Genomic DNA, 13,733 nt, shown 5'->3' with positions numbered 1-13,733 from the left:
TATTTCGTAATGTTATGGCAAGAAGCAAACGATATTAAAAAAATAATGTTATTGGATAATAATTGAAGTAAAAAAGAGACTTGCATTATACGCTTTTGTAAGATTCGAAAGTGGTACGAGTGCGACAGGATAATACGACTTTTTATTATAAGATACAAATCCATTAATATTAGGAACTTATTAAATGATATAAAAGAAAATGTTACACAATAATATATGAAAAACTTATGATACACATTTGAGAGAAATAAATCTGTTTTTAATTTCATTATAATGTCCATTCATATGTTGATAACACGTGACAATTTTTGCACTCTGTTAAGGAGCAAGTCTCCTTGCTTCACCATCGCCTGGTATTGCCAATTTTTGCTATCTGGACGATTAGTTTCTACTACTCCGCCAACGCGATCGACCTTACAATGTAATCTACCAGCTGCAATAAATCGTGATAATTCCCTGGAAATCCAAAAAGAATAGGTATGTTAGAAAATATGTGCCAATTGTACGTATTAATTAATCATAAAGCAATTAGGGAGAGAGGGAAGAAAAAAAGAAAAAAAAAAAAAAAAAAAAAAGGGAACGAATCACGAAAAAGGACATAGCTTACTGATCTATATATTCTACGGTAACGCCAAATGCTTCTGCCATATAATGTAACGTTAAAGAGCGGTACGACTCTAACAACTGTGTGTACGCAAGAATGCGCATTTCTCTGACGTAATATCTGTAATGTGGAAATATCAAATAATCTCTTCTTAGTAATCCTTCGACTTGGGCTGAAAAAGAGAAGAAAAAGAACAACAAAAGTAATAAAATGAGGATGTTGAAGTAATTTAATGACTACGTTATTATTTTTACCAAGATTCTTGAAGAACTCAGCATAGTGACAATTGTAGAGAGAAAAGAGATAATCCTTAACGTCTGAATTGCTGTGCAATACTTCTAAAATTTCTGATCCTTTAATGATCTTATCGCGCAATTCGTTCCTTGGTAAACTTATCATGCTCAAATAAACGGTGTATCTTACAAATGTATTGTAATCCATAAGTTCATAACTTGTAAATGTGCTTATTGTGTCCAAAAAGAAGTTTGCCGCTTCTTTAAAATCACGCACTGCTATACAATAAGTCCCCTGATATACTTTCAAGCGATTTCTTCTATCCCAATCGCCACCCTCTTCGATTAAACTAAAAATTTATATAGGCATGTTTCCTATGCTTTTGCTAAATTCATACGCGCTTATAAAATATACCTTTTAGCTTTTTCTATATTCCTCGTTATATGATCGTGATCCAAATAAAACAAACCAATTCTAATATTATGAAATACAATGTCTAATCTATGGCCCAACGATACGGTTTTGTCGTAAGTTTTTCTAAACGCCGTTATCGCTCCTTCCTTATCTCCAATTCGGCAAAGATGTTCAGATTTTTTAAGATTGGCCTCTCGTACTTCCATTTCTCCTAAATTCTTCTCAGCATCCTCAATTGCACCATCCAGCTCTTTTAATTGTTCGGCATTACGGGCCCTCATGTTGGCCAAAAGCGCTTCGTCTACTATCCAACTGAGATCTTTGCAAACTTCTTCATAAAATGGTGCCATATCTGTTGAATATATGAAATTCTGTGCTCTAGTTAGTGGGCAATCAGTTTTTTTCTTTTTTACATGACACTACAATATTTTGACAACAGTCCTTAGAGTAAACCTTATCACGTTATCGGTAATATAAATATTAGAAAAATCCAGAGAAAAGTTTGGAAAATATAATAAGGTAGGATATATAATGGGGGGAGGGAAAAAATGCAAACTCACTTTCTGCTTTAATGGCATCGAGCAGTTTAGTTTTCAAATACGGATCATCGTGATGTTCTGGAAGGCTTAATAAAAATTTAATTTGCGCCAATTCTAAATTGGGATTTTTTTCTAATCCCTCCTCTTCTAGATTTTCTAACGGCATTTTTACGGGGAACAATTAATAAACCGACATGGACAGAATTAATATACGACTACGCGTATTTATAACGATACACCAGGAACGTATCGATGTTACATAGAACGGATTGATCTCGAGAGCGAAGCTCTTAAAGATTTAAGGCGTAGATTTTACCATTTCCGCTTGCTCGAAAATGCGATTGGCCAATCCCATGATTACGATCGTCGGCCCCATATATATGTATACATATATATTCCCTATTAATGTGATCGATAAAAGACTAGGTTTTAGCGCCAATCGAACGTAAGCCTTTTGCTTTCTTTCCGCGTTTATGAAGAGGCAACTCTTGGGAAGAGAAGTATATGGTATAAGGGATACATAAAAGAACGACCTTGCTCGTCGGCGTATTGAAAAAGTTCTTTCGATAAAATATTCTGCTTTATCTCACTATCTTATGTATAATTTCACGAAATAGGATCGGTCCCTTCGCCTTACATGTTACAAAGTTAAGTTATTATCGTACGAAGCGAAGGGCATATATATATATATATATATATATATATATATATATATATATATATACAAGTATATATATATATATATATGTGCCATTCGATAGTTTTCAAATTGATCCAATCGTTTCCTGTGAAAATAATGAAACGTGTAAGAAAATCTAAAGGCAATTTAAATGATTTATAAAAAATATTAAGGTGTGGTGTGTGCGGCGCGATGCGTATACAAGTGTAATATACGTAGTAGATGCGCGCGCAAGAAGAATCGCAAAGAGGAAGTAAATTTATTTAATCATATAGCTTTCGTGACAGCATCGATGTCTATAACTATGCACGTTGGCACAAGTTATCGTTGGATAGAAAAGATTTCTCGTCGTAACGACTTGACGATTATTCTAGCTTGTCGTTTGATACAGTCTAAATCGTGTGCATATGTGAAAATGAAAACACATTACGATACGTTAAAAGTATCACCGAATGCTACTCAAAACGAAATAAAATCATCTTATTATAAATTGAGCATGCTATATCATCCCGATAGGAATAAGTCTGAACATGCAAAACGAAAATTTCAAGATATTTCACAGGCATATGACGTATTGAACAACTATCAAACGCGCAAACGTTATGACAGATCGATTATGATAAAAGAAAACGTCGAGGAAAATGCTCCTAAAGTGACTTATACGTATGCTTCTGTTTACAAAAGTAAAGTAGATCCAATGGGAAACAAATATTTTAATTTCGACGAATGGACTCGTCAGCATTACGGTGAAAGGTTATATGTAAGAAGAAGGAAAGAAAAATTTACCGAGGCAAACAATAAAATAAATGAAAGCACTAATAATAACAATTTATTTCCATATTGGACAATATTATTTCTGATAGTTTTCTTGATTTCAAGACTGGTATATCCGTTAAAATATACTACCGATTACGATGTACCACAGAAAAAGAAGGAAGCGTAAAAGACAAAGAAAAGAAAAAGTATAATTTCAAATACATTGTTGTGTATAGTTGAATCGTTCAAGAGTAGAAATTTATTGATATTAATGTAAATAATTACACTTGCGAAAAGAGTATTTCATAGTATTTTACTTTCTCAATAGCTCCTGTTAAGACGACTTTTGTGTTTGTGTGTACATTTAATTTAGGCTACTCTTGGAAATGAAATTCTTAGTGAGAGGTAGACTGTAGATAGGATTAATACCTAAATACGAAAATATAATTACAATTATATACAATTCAAGGGACAATAACTACTTTCGAAGCTTTATAAACGAAACTTTGCATCATTTTCAGAAAAATCCAAACTCCTATGAAATATTTCAATCGTCTTTTGTATTTTCCAAATACAACGCGACGTAGGTATTCATATATCATGCCATTATTTACAAAAGAAAAGAAAAGTGAAGAGAAAGAAAATGTAGGCCTATTCAATATGGTCTATAAAGTGAAGGGCCTGATGGTATGGGCATTGGCATTGATACCGGCCCGGTTGGATATGGTATGGAAGGCGCAATTCCAGGAAAGTTAGAAGTAAAATAGGACGAAGGATGCGAGGATTTTCGCATTATTTCTCTGATCTTATCGACTTTAACTTTACGTAAGTGCATTAATTTTCGTCTTGATAAAAATTGTTCTAAAAATTCATCCACCTCCATATCGCCAGCTAAAAATTTTTCAGCCACTTTCTGAAATATAAGCCTCGCAAATTAGTTTCTTCTTCAATTTGTAAAAAAGATAAAAAAAAAAAAAAAAAAAGGAAGAAAAAGGAGCCATTTTGTTTTCTCTTACCTCCGATTCCTCCTCAATTTCTGCAGCAGCCGCTTGCAAAAGGTCTAATGCAGTGTCGACTGTCATAATTCCCGATCTATCCTCTATATAATAATACACAAAAAATACACTCGTTATAATCTATTAAGGAACATTTAAATGTTCCTTTGGTAGCCGTTAATATAAAAATCAATTAACAATGTCTCTTGAAAGACATACTCATCTCATTGAGCTTCTCCTTGACGCTGAAGCATAATCGATGTCCCTTGTCGCTGAGTTCTTTTAAAATTTGTTTACCTTCTTCTAATTCTGGCTGTTTTGAAAGATTAAATTCTGCCAACGATCTGTTGCTAGCCATAAGTACTTCTTTTTCGGTTTCAAGTTCTTTAAACTAATTGCGATGAAATATTTTTTAAGTCGATTGGTAACTACTACATTGAAACGTAACGCGTATGATAAACATTTGAAACATCTTTATACCTGCTTAATGTCCTTTACGATGTCTTCGAACTTGCTATCGTCATTCAATATATCCTTTAATTCTTCATTACTTAAAAGCGTCAGCAAGCCCAATGCCGCGGGTATATCCGGTTCCTGACTCGATTTATACATATTGCGATATTTGTCCTTTTCCAATGATCAATCTATAGAGACGAATGGTCACCATCTAGATATAAAAAAAAGTTTCTTACCGTAAATAAAATCTCTTACTTTATGCGCCCACGTATGCCTAAGTACAAAGATCTCTCGAGCAAAACGATCTGCTGATTATATGATTATATCGAAAAGTAATACTTGCCTATCGAACGGTTCGAAATGAAGCAGTCTATTCGTTGACTTTGTTTCTCCGTAGCACGACGACACAACTTTCAGGCTGCTTCGTTTATTGCATATAAACACGTGTGTGCGCGCGGCGTGCATATATACATATACATATATATATATATATATATGTAATATATAATCATATATATAATCTGCGTATACTCTTCGCTGTAAGAAATTTGGTCGATAATAGCCGACAAATTAATATTCACCAGGAGTGTTGATCTTGGTTCTCCTTTATCACACAGCTATGACGCACAGTTCTGCGCAATCGTTAGGCAATTGTCAGTGTTTCTATGTGCCGACGAGTTCCGTCGTTGACGAGTAATGGGCGACGCGACTGAAATATCGTGCCGTCAGTCGATAAAAGAAAAGTCGATCGTTCATAGTCGATATGCATTTGCGTCGACGAACTGAACAACTGAGAAGAAGAGCTGCTGTACGGCGGGGAAGGAATAAAAATAAATCGGTGGCTCGAAAAGTGTTGAATAATGATAATTTTTCGAGATGTTAATGATCATTTCCTTTTTTGATTGATTGAGTTTGAATTGATATCTAAAGGAATAGACGTAAATTGTTCCTTTTTCCTTTTTGCCGAGAAATTACTAGGAAATGTTATTTAAATACGTGTCCTTCTTCATCGTCCACCGCTGAAATGGCATGAAATTTGAAAATATCGCTTCTGCGTAAGAACATTACGCAGAAAGAACCTTTCGTTTCGAGCCCATCATGACAAGATTGAACTGTCGTTCTCTGTCTCGGCTACGATATAACCTCAAAGTGATAATCGACAACAATCTAAAGTGAAGGAAAGTGTGTACGTAGAAGAGGTTTAATGAAAATGTGATTATAAGGACCACCGGTTAATTGTATTAAAATTCCTTAAGGTACGAAAAATGTACCATAAAAGATGCCATCGACGAAAGACAAGTGGGTCAGACGTTTCGTTATACCCGAAACTACGCGACACAGAAAAGGTTTTACCATTTACAAAGTCACATCCGTGGTATGACATTGACATAATGATAATATTTAATAATAATGAAAAGTTCCGAATCTTTTATCTGTTCACTTTCAGATATATTTAAAGGCATCCAGAGAGGAAGTATCGAAGGTATCCGTTTGGAAGCGTTACAATGACTTTAAAAAACTCCATTCGGCGTTGTATGCCTTGCATGCGCACTTTCAAATCAAAGATCCCTTTCCACCATTTACAAAATCCAAATTTTTCGGTAGATTCGAGGTCGAGGTCGTTCAAGAGAGAAAGAACAGCGCGTTGAAGTTGTTAGATTTCATTGGGAAACATAGGTGCTTATATACCAGTGACATTTTCATTAAATTTTTTGAAAAGAGTAGTCTTCAAAACGACAGCGATACGATAAACGGTCGTTCGCAGTCCGTCGGTTCTGATACTTCGGAGGACGATCATAATATTGCCGGGCTAAACGACGCCGCCGCCGCCTTAACGAACAGCATTGAGATAATAGAAAGCGCCCCCCTTTCCTTGGGTAATATCATTGATCTTACCGAAGAAGAATCAAGATCTTTCGACGTAGAAGAAAGTCCATTTGAAATAGCGGGCCCGTTGAAAGAGGCGGTGGCGGAGGAGGAGGTGGAGAAATGCTGTTGCGTTACCGCTAAGGGGGGCAATAACGGTTTCGTTGTAAGCGCGTCAGATGACTTGAAACTGGATGATCGGTATAATAGTAAGCATGAGAATAATAAAAGGTACGAGTTGAAAAAGACTAAAATGTTAAAAATAAACAAGGCCATACAAGATTGTACGGATCTTGCACATACGTGCAAGGACGTTACTCATTATATAGTAGTCGCTGCCGCGTATATAAGCGCGGCGTTCAAGCACGAAGCCATTGCGGAATACGAAGAGGCATTTGCCCAATACAAAATGGGAATATCAACGTTGTTGTTAGGCGTTGAAACCGATACGGACGATGCGAGGAAAATAATAATTAAAGAGAAGGTATCGAAATATTTGGATAGGGCGGAGAAATTGTACAATAGATACTTAAATTGGAATATTTCGCTTCTCAATAAGCCCACGGCCGATCTTAAAAATTACAAAGTATTGAATATAATAGATTCGTTAATGCTCGTTAAAGATTTACATACGAATAACGTTAGAATAGTGAAGAGTATCGAAAAGCCCTTATCCAATAAGGAAAATCCAATAAGCGATTATATATTGCGCGGGCAAATACCATTCATGGTACGTTTGCACGGTTATATCGAAACGGAGGCAACGGTATTTCTTATATTGGAATACGTTAAACGCGGTAGACTGTGGGATTTTATAATTAAAAATTACAAATCGCAGGACGACGCGTTAAAAAGCGACGATGATTATCATTCGGCCGAAAGAATTCGGCTCGGCATTGGGGATGAATGCCAAAATACTTTTGAAGGAATATGCAACGACGAGAATGAAAGGAAATTGATAACGGAACGTTTTCGTTACGACGTTGAAGAATCGACCAGGATGAATCTCGTTACGTCGACGAACGAAGAGAATGCCCAATGCCAGCTAGTTTATAACGTAGACGATATCTGTGGCAGTGACGTGCCCACGACGCAATTGTTAGAAAAAGCCCAAAAATTGTTAAAATCCGTTAATGCCACTTTAAGGAGAAGTAATTTCGTCGTTAATCGTTCGAACGAATCAAAAGAAGAATTCATTTGTTCGCGGAAAAACGTTAGCCGTGCATTAAATATGTCCAACGAGGTCGCTTCTCAATTTAAGGAATCACCATCGAGCGTGGATAATAATTTGAAGAGATTTTTAATCGATAGTTTGGATAATAGTAGTTTTGCCAACGCGCAAGATAATAATACGTCGAGTAGTAATAGTTCGACGAGTAACTCGATGATGATAATAACGGACGATGTCAAACAGGAGGAATGTTATTCAACGTATGAGAATAACGTCGGATCATTGGGAATAAACGATGGTGGTATCGGGGAACGAACGAAATGTTTCAGTAAAAATAATTCTCTGGACGGAGGAGCACTTTGGGAAATTCCTGAAGAAGTCGTTTGTCGTTGGGCAGCAGAAATTCTTTTAGCGCTCGAAGCATTGCACCAACAAGGAGTTATAATATTCGATTTGAAGCCGGAAAAGATATTATTGGACGAGCATGGTCGTGCTACGTTAACATATATTGTACCATACCGTAACGGCGAATTAACCAAAATAAGAGAACAAGAATATTCGTCTCCGGAGTTGTATATGTTTTCACCTACGACTTGTACCTCACCAGCTACAGACATTTGGAACTATGGAATCATTTTGTACGAGTTACTTACAGGCATTGTAAGTCTAACTTTCCAATCGATTGATTCGAGTAAATAACATATAATTTTATTCACCCTTCATTTCTTTTTCTCTTTTCTTCTTTTCTTTCTTTCTTTTCCAGAAGTTTAGATCCTTACACGGCGAAGCATTTCGTTCTCATTCCGTCGTAAGCGTACCTACTAAATTGTCGGATAATGCCAGGTCTTTACTCTTAAACGTAAGCTTAAGATTAAAAAATACTTTAGTGTGTTTCATCAATGCACCATTTAATCCATTATTATTCCTCGTAGATTCTTAAGTATGAGCCGGAAGAACGATTAACGATATCGGACATCAAGAAGCATTACTTTTTTGAAAAGATCGATTGGTCGAGCATGGTATATTCTACGATATAATAAAAGAAAAGACCTTTTCAAACGACTTAATGAATTTATTAAATCTAACTTTATAAGGTAGGCATTGATAATCTCGCGGCCGAATCGATTTCCTCGTTTTATTCTCAAGTATTAGTTTAACGTCAAGTTGAACTTGAATAATAAAAAGAACATTTCATAGGGTAAAACGAATGAATTTATTTCAGACGGAGGGGGGATGATACAACAGAGTAGTGGTAGAAAGAGAATTACTGAAAAGCAAGATAATGTAAAAATATGTTATTACTCTTTAATATATCATTACTTTGATCTAGATTTCTCTGTTCTAGTAACCGTTGACATCCCGTCAATGAATCTGGTTGTAAATAATACATTGGCATTATTGAACATACCATCTTTTAATGACACAACAATAAACTGTGAGTGTTTAAAGTGTCTCTTCAACATTGTACCTATATTTTCTGTATGAGAAAGATCCAAAGCTGCATCTACTTCGTCCAATATGTAAAGCGGAGCTGGCTTAAATAAAAGCATAGCTAGTATCAAAGATAAAGCAACTAAGGATCTTTGACCGCCAGACAATTCTCCCAATGATTCTTTCCAAACTCCAGAAAATCCAATTTTGATTTCTAATCCCTCTGTAACCGTTTGATTTTCCGGAGGTATCAGTTTAGCGTCAGCTCCTGGCAACAGACTATTGAATATCGAACCAAAGTCTCTATTAACCTGAAACGACGGAACGTCGATAGAGACAATTCTTATTGGCACTTTATTTTAAATAATGAAAAAGTAACAAATTCTTATACCTGTTCCCAAGCTTTTAGCAGTGTCTCCTTCTTCTTTTCATCCAAATATTTGATCGTTTCGAGTATCTTCTTTTTATCGCTTTCAACGATCTTCTTCTTCTTCACCATGTCGTTATACTGTTCCTCTTCTTTGTCCAAGAGATTAATCGCTCGTGTATTGACGTTACGGCTAAGCTTATCGCACTGTATCTGCAATTGCTGTAATTTCTGATCCATCTCCTCTGGCTTGTTAACCTCAAAATCGTACATGCCACCTGCGATAATATACGATATATATACATATATATACATATATATATATATATATATATATATATATATATATATATATGTGTGTATAATATGGAAATATTGATACAACGATATTATATATATCAGCCAATTAATAAAAGCCGCCTTCCCCAATACCTGTTTTCCCAAAGTATTGTTTATCCTCTTCTATCCATTGATACTTTTTCGCTAGGTCGACAACTTTTTCTTTGCAATCTTTCGAATAATTGCCAAATGTATTAATCTCGTGATTTAACTTTTTTATTTCCAATTCTGTTTCTCTGTTTTGCTTCACGATATCTTCTTTCTTGGCATTTAACTTTTGCACATCCTCATTCTGTTGATTTATAATACGCTTTTGTTCTTTAACGTTCTTCCTTAAAGTCTCCAACGTGACGTTAATTTCCTCGAGTTCTTTTTCAAAATCACGTGCGATTTCATTGAGCTCAATTAACTTTTCTTCGGCCTTAATCAATTGTCCCTTACCAGTCTCTATAGTTCCCTTCAACTCTTTTATCTCCAATTCCAGCGTTTCCGATTCTTGTTCCCGTTTTTGCCACTCGGCACGACTCTTTTCAGCTTTCCTCTTCAGGGTCGTCAATAGACTTTCCGATTCTTTTAATTGCTTTTCGCGAATATTTATAGCGTCCTTCAATTGACATTCCAACTCCTTGGTCCTTCTTTCGTTATCTCTTTCCAAAATTTTCGCCTCATTCATGCGCTTCATCAAGCCATCAATATTTGCCTTCAATGATTCTACCTGAAGAAAGAAAATGTTCAAAGGACATAAGAAGTATCCCTATAATACCCATATAATACGTTACCTCCTCTTTAATCTTATGATGCGTCGTTTGCTGTAATCTTTGTCGCACCATATCGACCTCATACTTGTGCAAATCAAATCGTTCTTTCAACGACGCGTACTGTCCCTCTGCCTTCTGAGCAACTGTCAGAACTCTTTCAATCTCCGTCAAATGTTGTTGTTTCTCTTTCAATGAATTTTTCGTTTCTTTTAATTCTTCTATTTTAAGGAGAACCGAGCCTGTTTTAGAGGGTGCACCACCGGACAATGTACCGGCAGGATCAAAAATATCACCTTCTATGGTGACACACTTTTTCATTATTTTCTCATGAAAAGCTATTCTTTTTGCCGTTTCCATATCTTTACATATAAAGGTCTGTCCGAATATCCATGTCATCGCAGGTCTGATCTCTTCTGGAAAATCAATAAGCGACAAGGCCGACTGAACGTTATCCGCGCCAACCAATCTTTCGGCAAATTCGATTATGTGCCGCTCCATTGGTCTTCCGTTTATTTTGTTAAGAGGAATAATCGTGACGCGTTGTTGTAGCTGACCGTGCTGCAGCAATCTTTTACTTGTATTTTCCGTATCGACTATTACGTTGTAAAGCTATAATTCAATTAAACATATAATTTTTTTTCTTCCTTTCTCAAGCAGAAGGGATCTTTTGGAGAAATTTTCATTTCTTTTACTGGCATTATCATTATTATTATCATTATTATTATCATTATTATTATTATTATCATCATCACGTACCTTCCCGCTCGCAGCCACGTCCAAGGCGTACGCAGTATCCTTATTCTTAATCGTTAACAGCGTACACGCCAATCCCTTAACGGAATTCTCTTTAAAATTGCCATCCGGGATTTTATAATGAAACCTAAGCTGAGGATATTGCAATTCAAATTGATCGACTTTCTCTTGCAAAGATCTTATTTCGCATTTTAACGAATGCTTTTGAGCTTGTAGCTCTTCCAGGTGGCCCTCTTTGTAATTAATCTTTTTCAATTCATTTTCCAAATTCTTCAACTCCTTTTCCTTCCTCTCGAGATCTTTATTATCCCTGATATATTCACCTTCCGTATTGTACATGTCCTTTAATTTTCCATTCAATTGACTTTTAGCATGATCCAATGACATTTGTGACTGTTTCAGTTCCGTTTGCGCTTGGGTAACACCTTGTTTGGCACATATCAATTGTTGCTCCAACGTCGCATTCTCACCGTCCTCAGTTTGTAATAATCCCGAACTGATCTTTTGATATCTCTCTTGGGCAACGATCAACGCCTCGGCGTCTTTCTCATCCTCCTCTTTTAATTGCTGAAACAAGCTACCAAACTTTTCTATTTCTTTCTCTTTAACGAGCAACATTTCCTCGTCCTCGATAATATTCATTTTTAATTGTTCCGTCGTCTTTCTTGCAGCTTTAATATCTTCTTTATTACCATTAGATCGGGCCGCTACCTTATATTGTACTTTTTCCGCGTCCTTTAAATCATGTTCCAACTTTTCCAACTTCATTCCGAATTCCTGGAAAAAGAAAGAAAATCCATTATGAGCAAAGCGCAGATTGATTGAAATAGATAAAAAAGGGCAAAATATATATTAATATATAGGTAGAGACGTGTCCCGTGAAAGAGTAAAAGTGACGTTCGAACATTAGAAACGTTTCATGGAGTTTCAGTTTTAACTCAACGCCATTTATTTATTACTAACCGCGTCTCTAGTCCTAACAATTTCGGCCAATTTATCGTCTATTTCACGTATCTCCTCTTCCCCGATATTAATGTTTCCTAATTTTTCATTTATCGTATCTTTGGTTAACCGTATATCTTTCTCTGCCTTTTCATTGTGCTGCAAAGCGATGGTATACTTCCAAGCAATGTTTATCCTCTTGTAATGTTCCAATTCTCTTTGCATCCTTTGGAATTCCATATATTGAGATCTCTCCAACTTGAGTTTATTCAACTTTGGAGCTATTTCTTCTTGTAAAACCTAAAATAATACTGTCTCAAAGGTTTATAAAATAAAACACAGAGAGTAGATTTATAAGAGCTCTTTAGGACGTACATCATTTATTTCTTTCAGCCTATTGTCCTTCTTCTCTATGGTCTTTAACGCTGTCTGCTTTTTGGTCTCATACATGCGCGTTCCTGCTGCCTCCTCGATCATAGATAAAATTTCTCCTGGTTTCATATTTAAGACCTTTGTTATTCTACCTTGCATTATCAAAAAGTGTGGGTTATTTACGTTTAATTGTACCGAACAGAACAAATCTTGAACTCTTTTATTAGGTACGTTTGATCCATTAATCAAGTATTTATTTTTTCCACCGATTATTATTTGTCTTGTTATTACAAGTTCCTCGTGATGTTCATATCCCATTGGAGATGAATCGCGATCACGATTATCAAATACTATCGTAACGGTTGCTTTCTGTATGCCTGCCTGGCCAGACTTGTATACTAGCTCTTGCAAAGATGTAGCGCGTACCTGACAATTTGTAATATGCATATATAGATGCACAAGTGCATATGCATTAAAAACTCACACACACGCGCGTGTACGTATGAATATACTTGACTATATATATATATGTGTGTATATATATGTATATATATATATATATATGTATGTATATATATATATATGTGTATATATATATATATATATATATGTAGTTAGTCAACACACAGATATATACATATATACACAACGCACACTTGATAATATCGCAATTTTCATGCATACCTGTCCGAGATTTGTAATGCCCAATACGAAACATATAGCGTCCAGAATATTCGACTTTCCACTTCCATTAAATCCTGTGATAGCGTTGAATTCTTTGTCAAAACCGGTAATTTCAATTCTTTTGCCGTAAGATTTGAAACCTTCCAACACCATCGACTTTATAAACATCGCGAGATAAGATTATATGGTGTATAATATAAGGAATTATCGTAATATGCGTGCGTGCGTGCGTGCGCTTAGAAAAATATATTCGATCTATATGCGAAATGAATAAGAAGGACGCACGAAAATTAAAGACAATACCGCAAATGGCGCCAAACTTGTATCGTACGCTTATAACGTATTGCATCATTGATCTTGTATTACATAGACT

General features: G+C 35.6%; 5 protein-coding genes across 6 annotated transcripts; 2 read left to right on the top strand and 3 right to left on the bottom strand.

Annotated features, from left to right (window-relative positions):
• Positions 1 to 124: 124 nt before the first annotated feature.
• On the bottom strand, positions 125 to 2,049 carry LOC124427583 (26S proteasome non-ATPase regulatory subunit 6). The gene is made up of 5 exons (XM_046970699.1): positions 1,813 to 2,049; positions 1,253 to 1,604; positions 859 to 1,187; positions 608 to 776; positions 125 to 456 (listed from the first exon to the last, which is right to left on the bottom strand). The coding sequence occupies exons 1-5, from the start codon at positions 1,955 to 1,957 to the stop codon at positions 282 to 284; spliced, it is 1,170 nt and encodes a 389-aa protein (XP_046826655.1). The 5' UTR covers positions 1,958 to 2,049; the 3' UTR covers positions 125 to 281.
• A 151-nt stretch (positions 2,050 to 2,200) lies between these two features.
• On the top strand, positions 2,201 to 3,527 carry LOC124427586 (dnaJ homolog subfamily C member 30, mitochondrial-like). Its single transcript, XM_046970705.1, has one exon. It carries the CDS (start codon positions 2,763 to 2,765, stop codon positions 3,411 to 3,413), a length of 651 nt encoding a protein of 216 aa, XP_046826661.1. The 5' UTR covers positions 2,201 to 2,762; the 3' UTR covers positions 3,414 to 3,527.
• Positions 3,458 to 5,287, bottom strand: LOC124427587 (vacuolar protein sorting-associated protein 37B). The gene is made up of 5 exons (XM_046970706.1): positions 5,021 to 5,287; positions 4,702 to 4,888; positions 4,441 to 4,612; positions 4,243 to 4,325; positions 3,458 to 4,139 (listed from the first exon to the last, which is right to left on the bottom strand). Exons 2-5 carry the CDS (start codon positions 4,831 to 4,833, stop codon positions 3,882 to 3,884), a joined length of 645 nt encoding a protein of 214 aa, XP_046826662.1. The 5' UTR covers positions 4,834 to 4,888; positions 5,021 to 5,287; the 3' UTR covers positions 3,458 to 3,881.
• Positions 5,288 to 5,446: 159 nt separating this feature from the next.
• Positions 5,447 to 9,165, top strand: LOC124427578 (ribosomal protein S6 kinase delta-1). The gene is made up of 5 exons (XM_046970686.1): positions 5,447 to 6,052; positions 6,125 to 8,374; positions 8,478 to 8,573; positions 8,647 to 8,808; positions 8,937 to 9,165. The coding sequence occupies exons 1-4, from the start codon at positions 5,957 to 5,959 to the stop codon at positions 8,749 to 8,751; spliced, it is 2,547 nt and encodes an 848-aa protein (XP_046826642.1). The 5' UTR covers positions 5,447 to 5,956; the 3' UTR covers positions 8,752 to 8,808; positions 8,937 to 9,165.
• LOC124427574 (structural maintenance of chromosomes protein 2) lies at positions 8,909 to 13,699 on the bottom strand. Of its 2 annotated transcripts, XM_046970679.1 has the most exons (8): positions 13,361 to 13,699; positions 12,680 to 13,102; positions 12,326 to 12,604; positions 11,366 to 12,139; positions 10,631 to 11,218; positions 9,945 to 10,566; positions 9,537 to 9,790; positions 8,909 to 9,456 (listed from the first exon to the last, which is right to left on the bottom strand). In XM_046970679.1, exons 1-8 carry the CDS (start codon positions 13,526 to 13,528, stop codon positions 9,031 to 9,033), a joined length of 3,534 nt encoding a protein of 1,177 aa, XP_046826635.1. In that variant the 5' UTR covers positions 13,529 to 13,699; the 3' UTR covers positions 8,909 to 9,030. The 2 variants fall into 2 exon arrangements, with proteins under 2 accessions (XP_046826635.1, XP_046826636.1); XM_046970680.1 differs by lacking the exon at positions 13,361 to 13,699 and having other exon boundaries at positions 12,326 to 12,615; positions 12,680 to 12,812.
• Between the last annotated feature and the right edge of the window lie 34 nt (positions 13,700 to 13,733).

This window comes from Vespa crabro, chromosome 10, assembly GCF_910589235.1.
Source record: "Vespa crabro chromosome 10, iyVesCrab1.2, whole genome shotgun sequence".
Taxonomy (NCBI): domain Eukaryota; kingdom Metazoa; phylum Arthropoda; class Insecta; order Hymenoptera; family Vespidae; genus Vespa; species Vespa crabro.
Note: the sequence above shows the minus strand (reverse complement) of the source record. Positions and strands in the feature narration are given on the sequence as shown.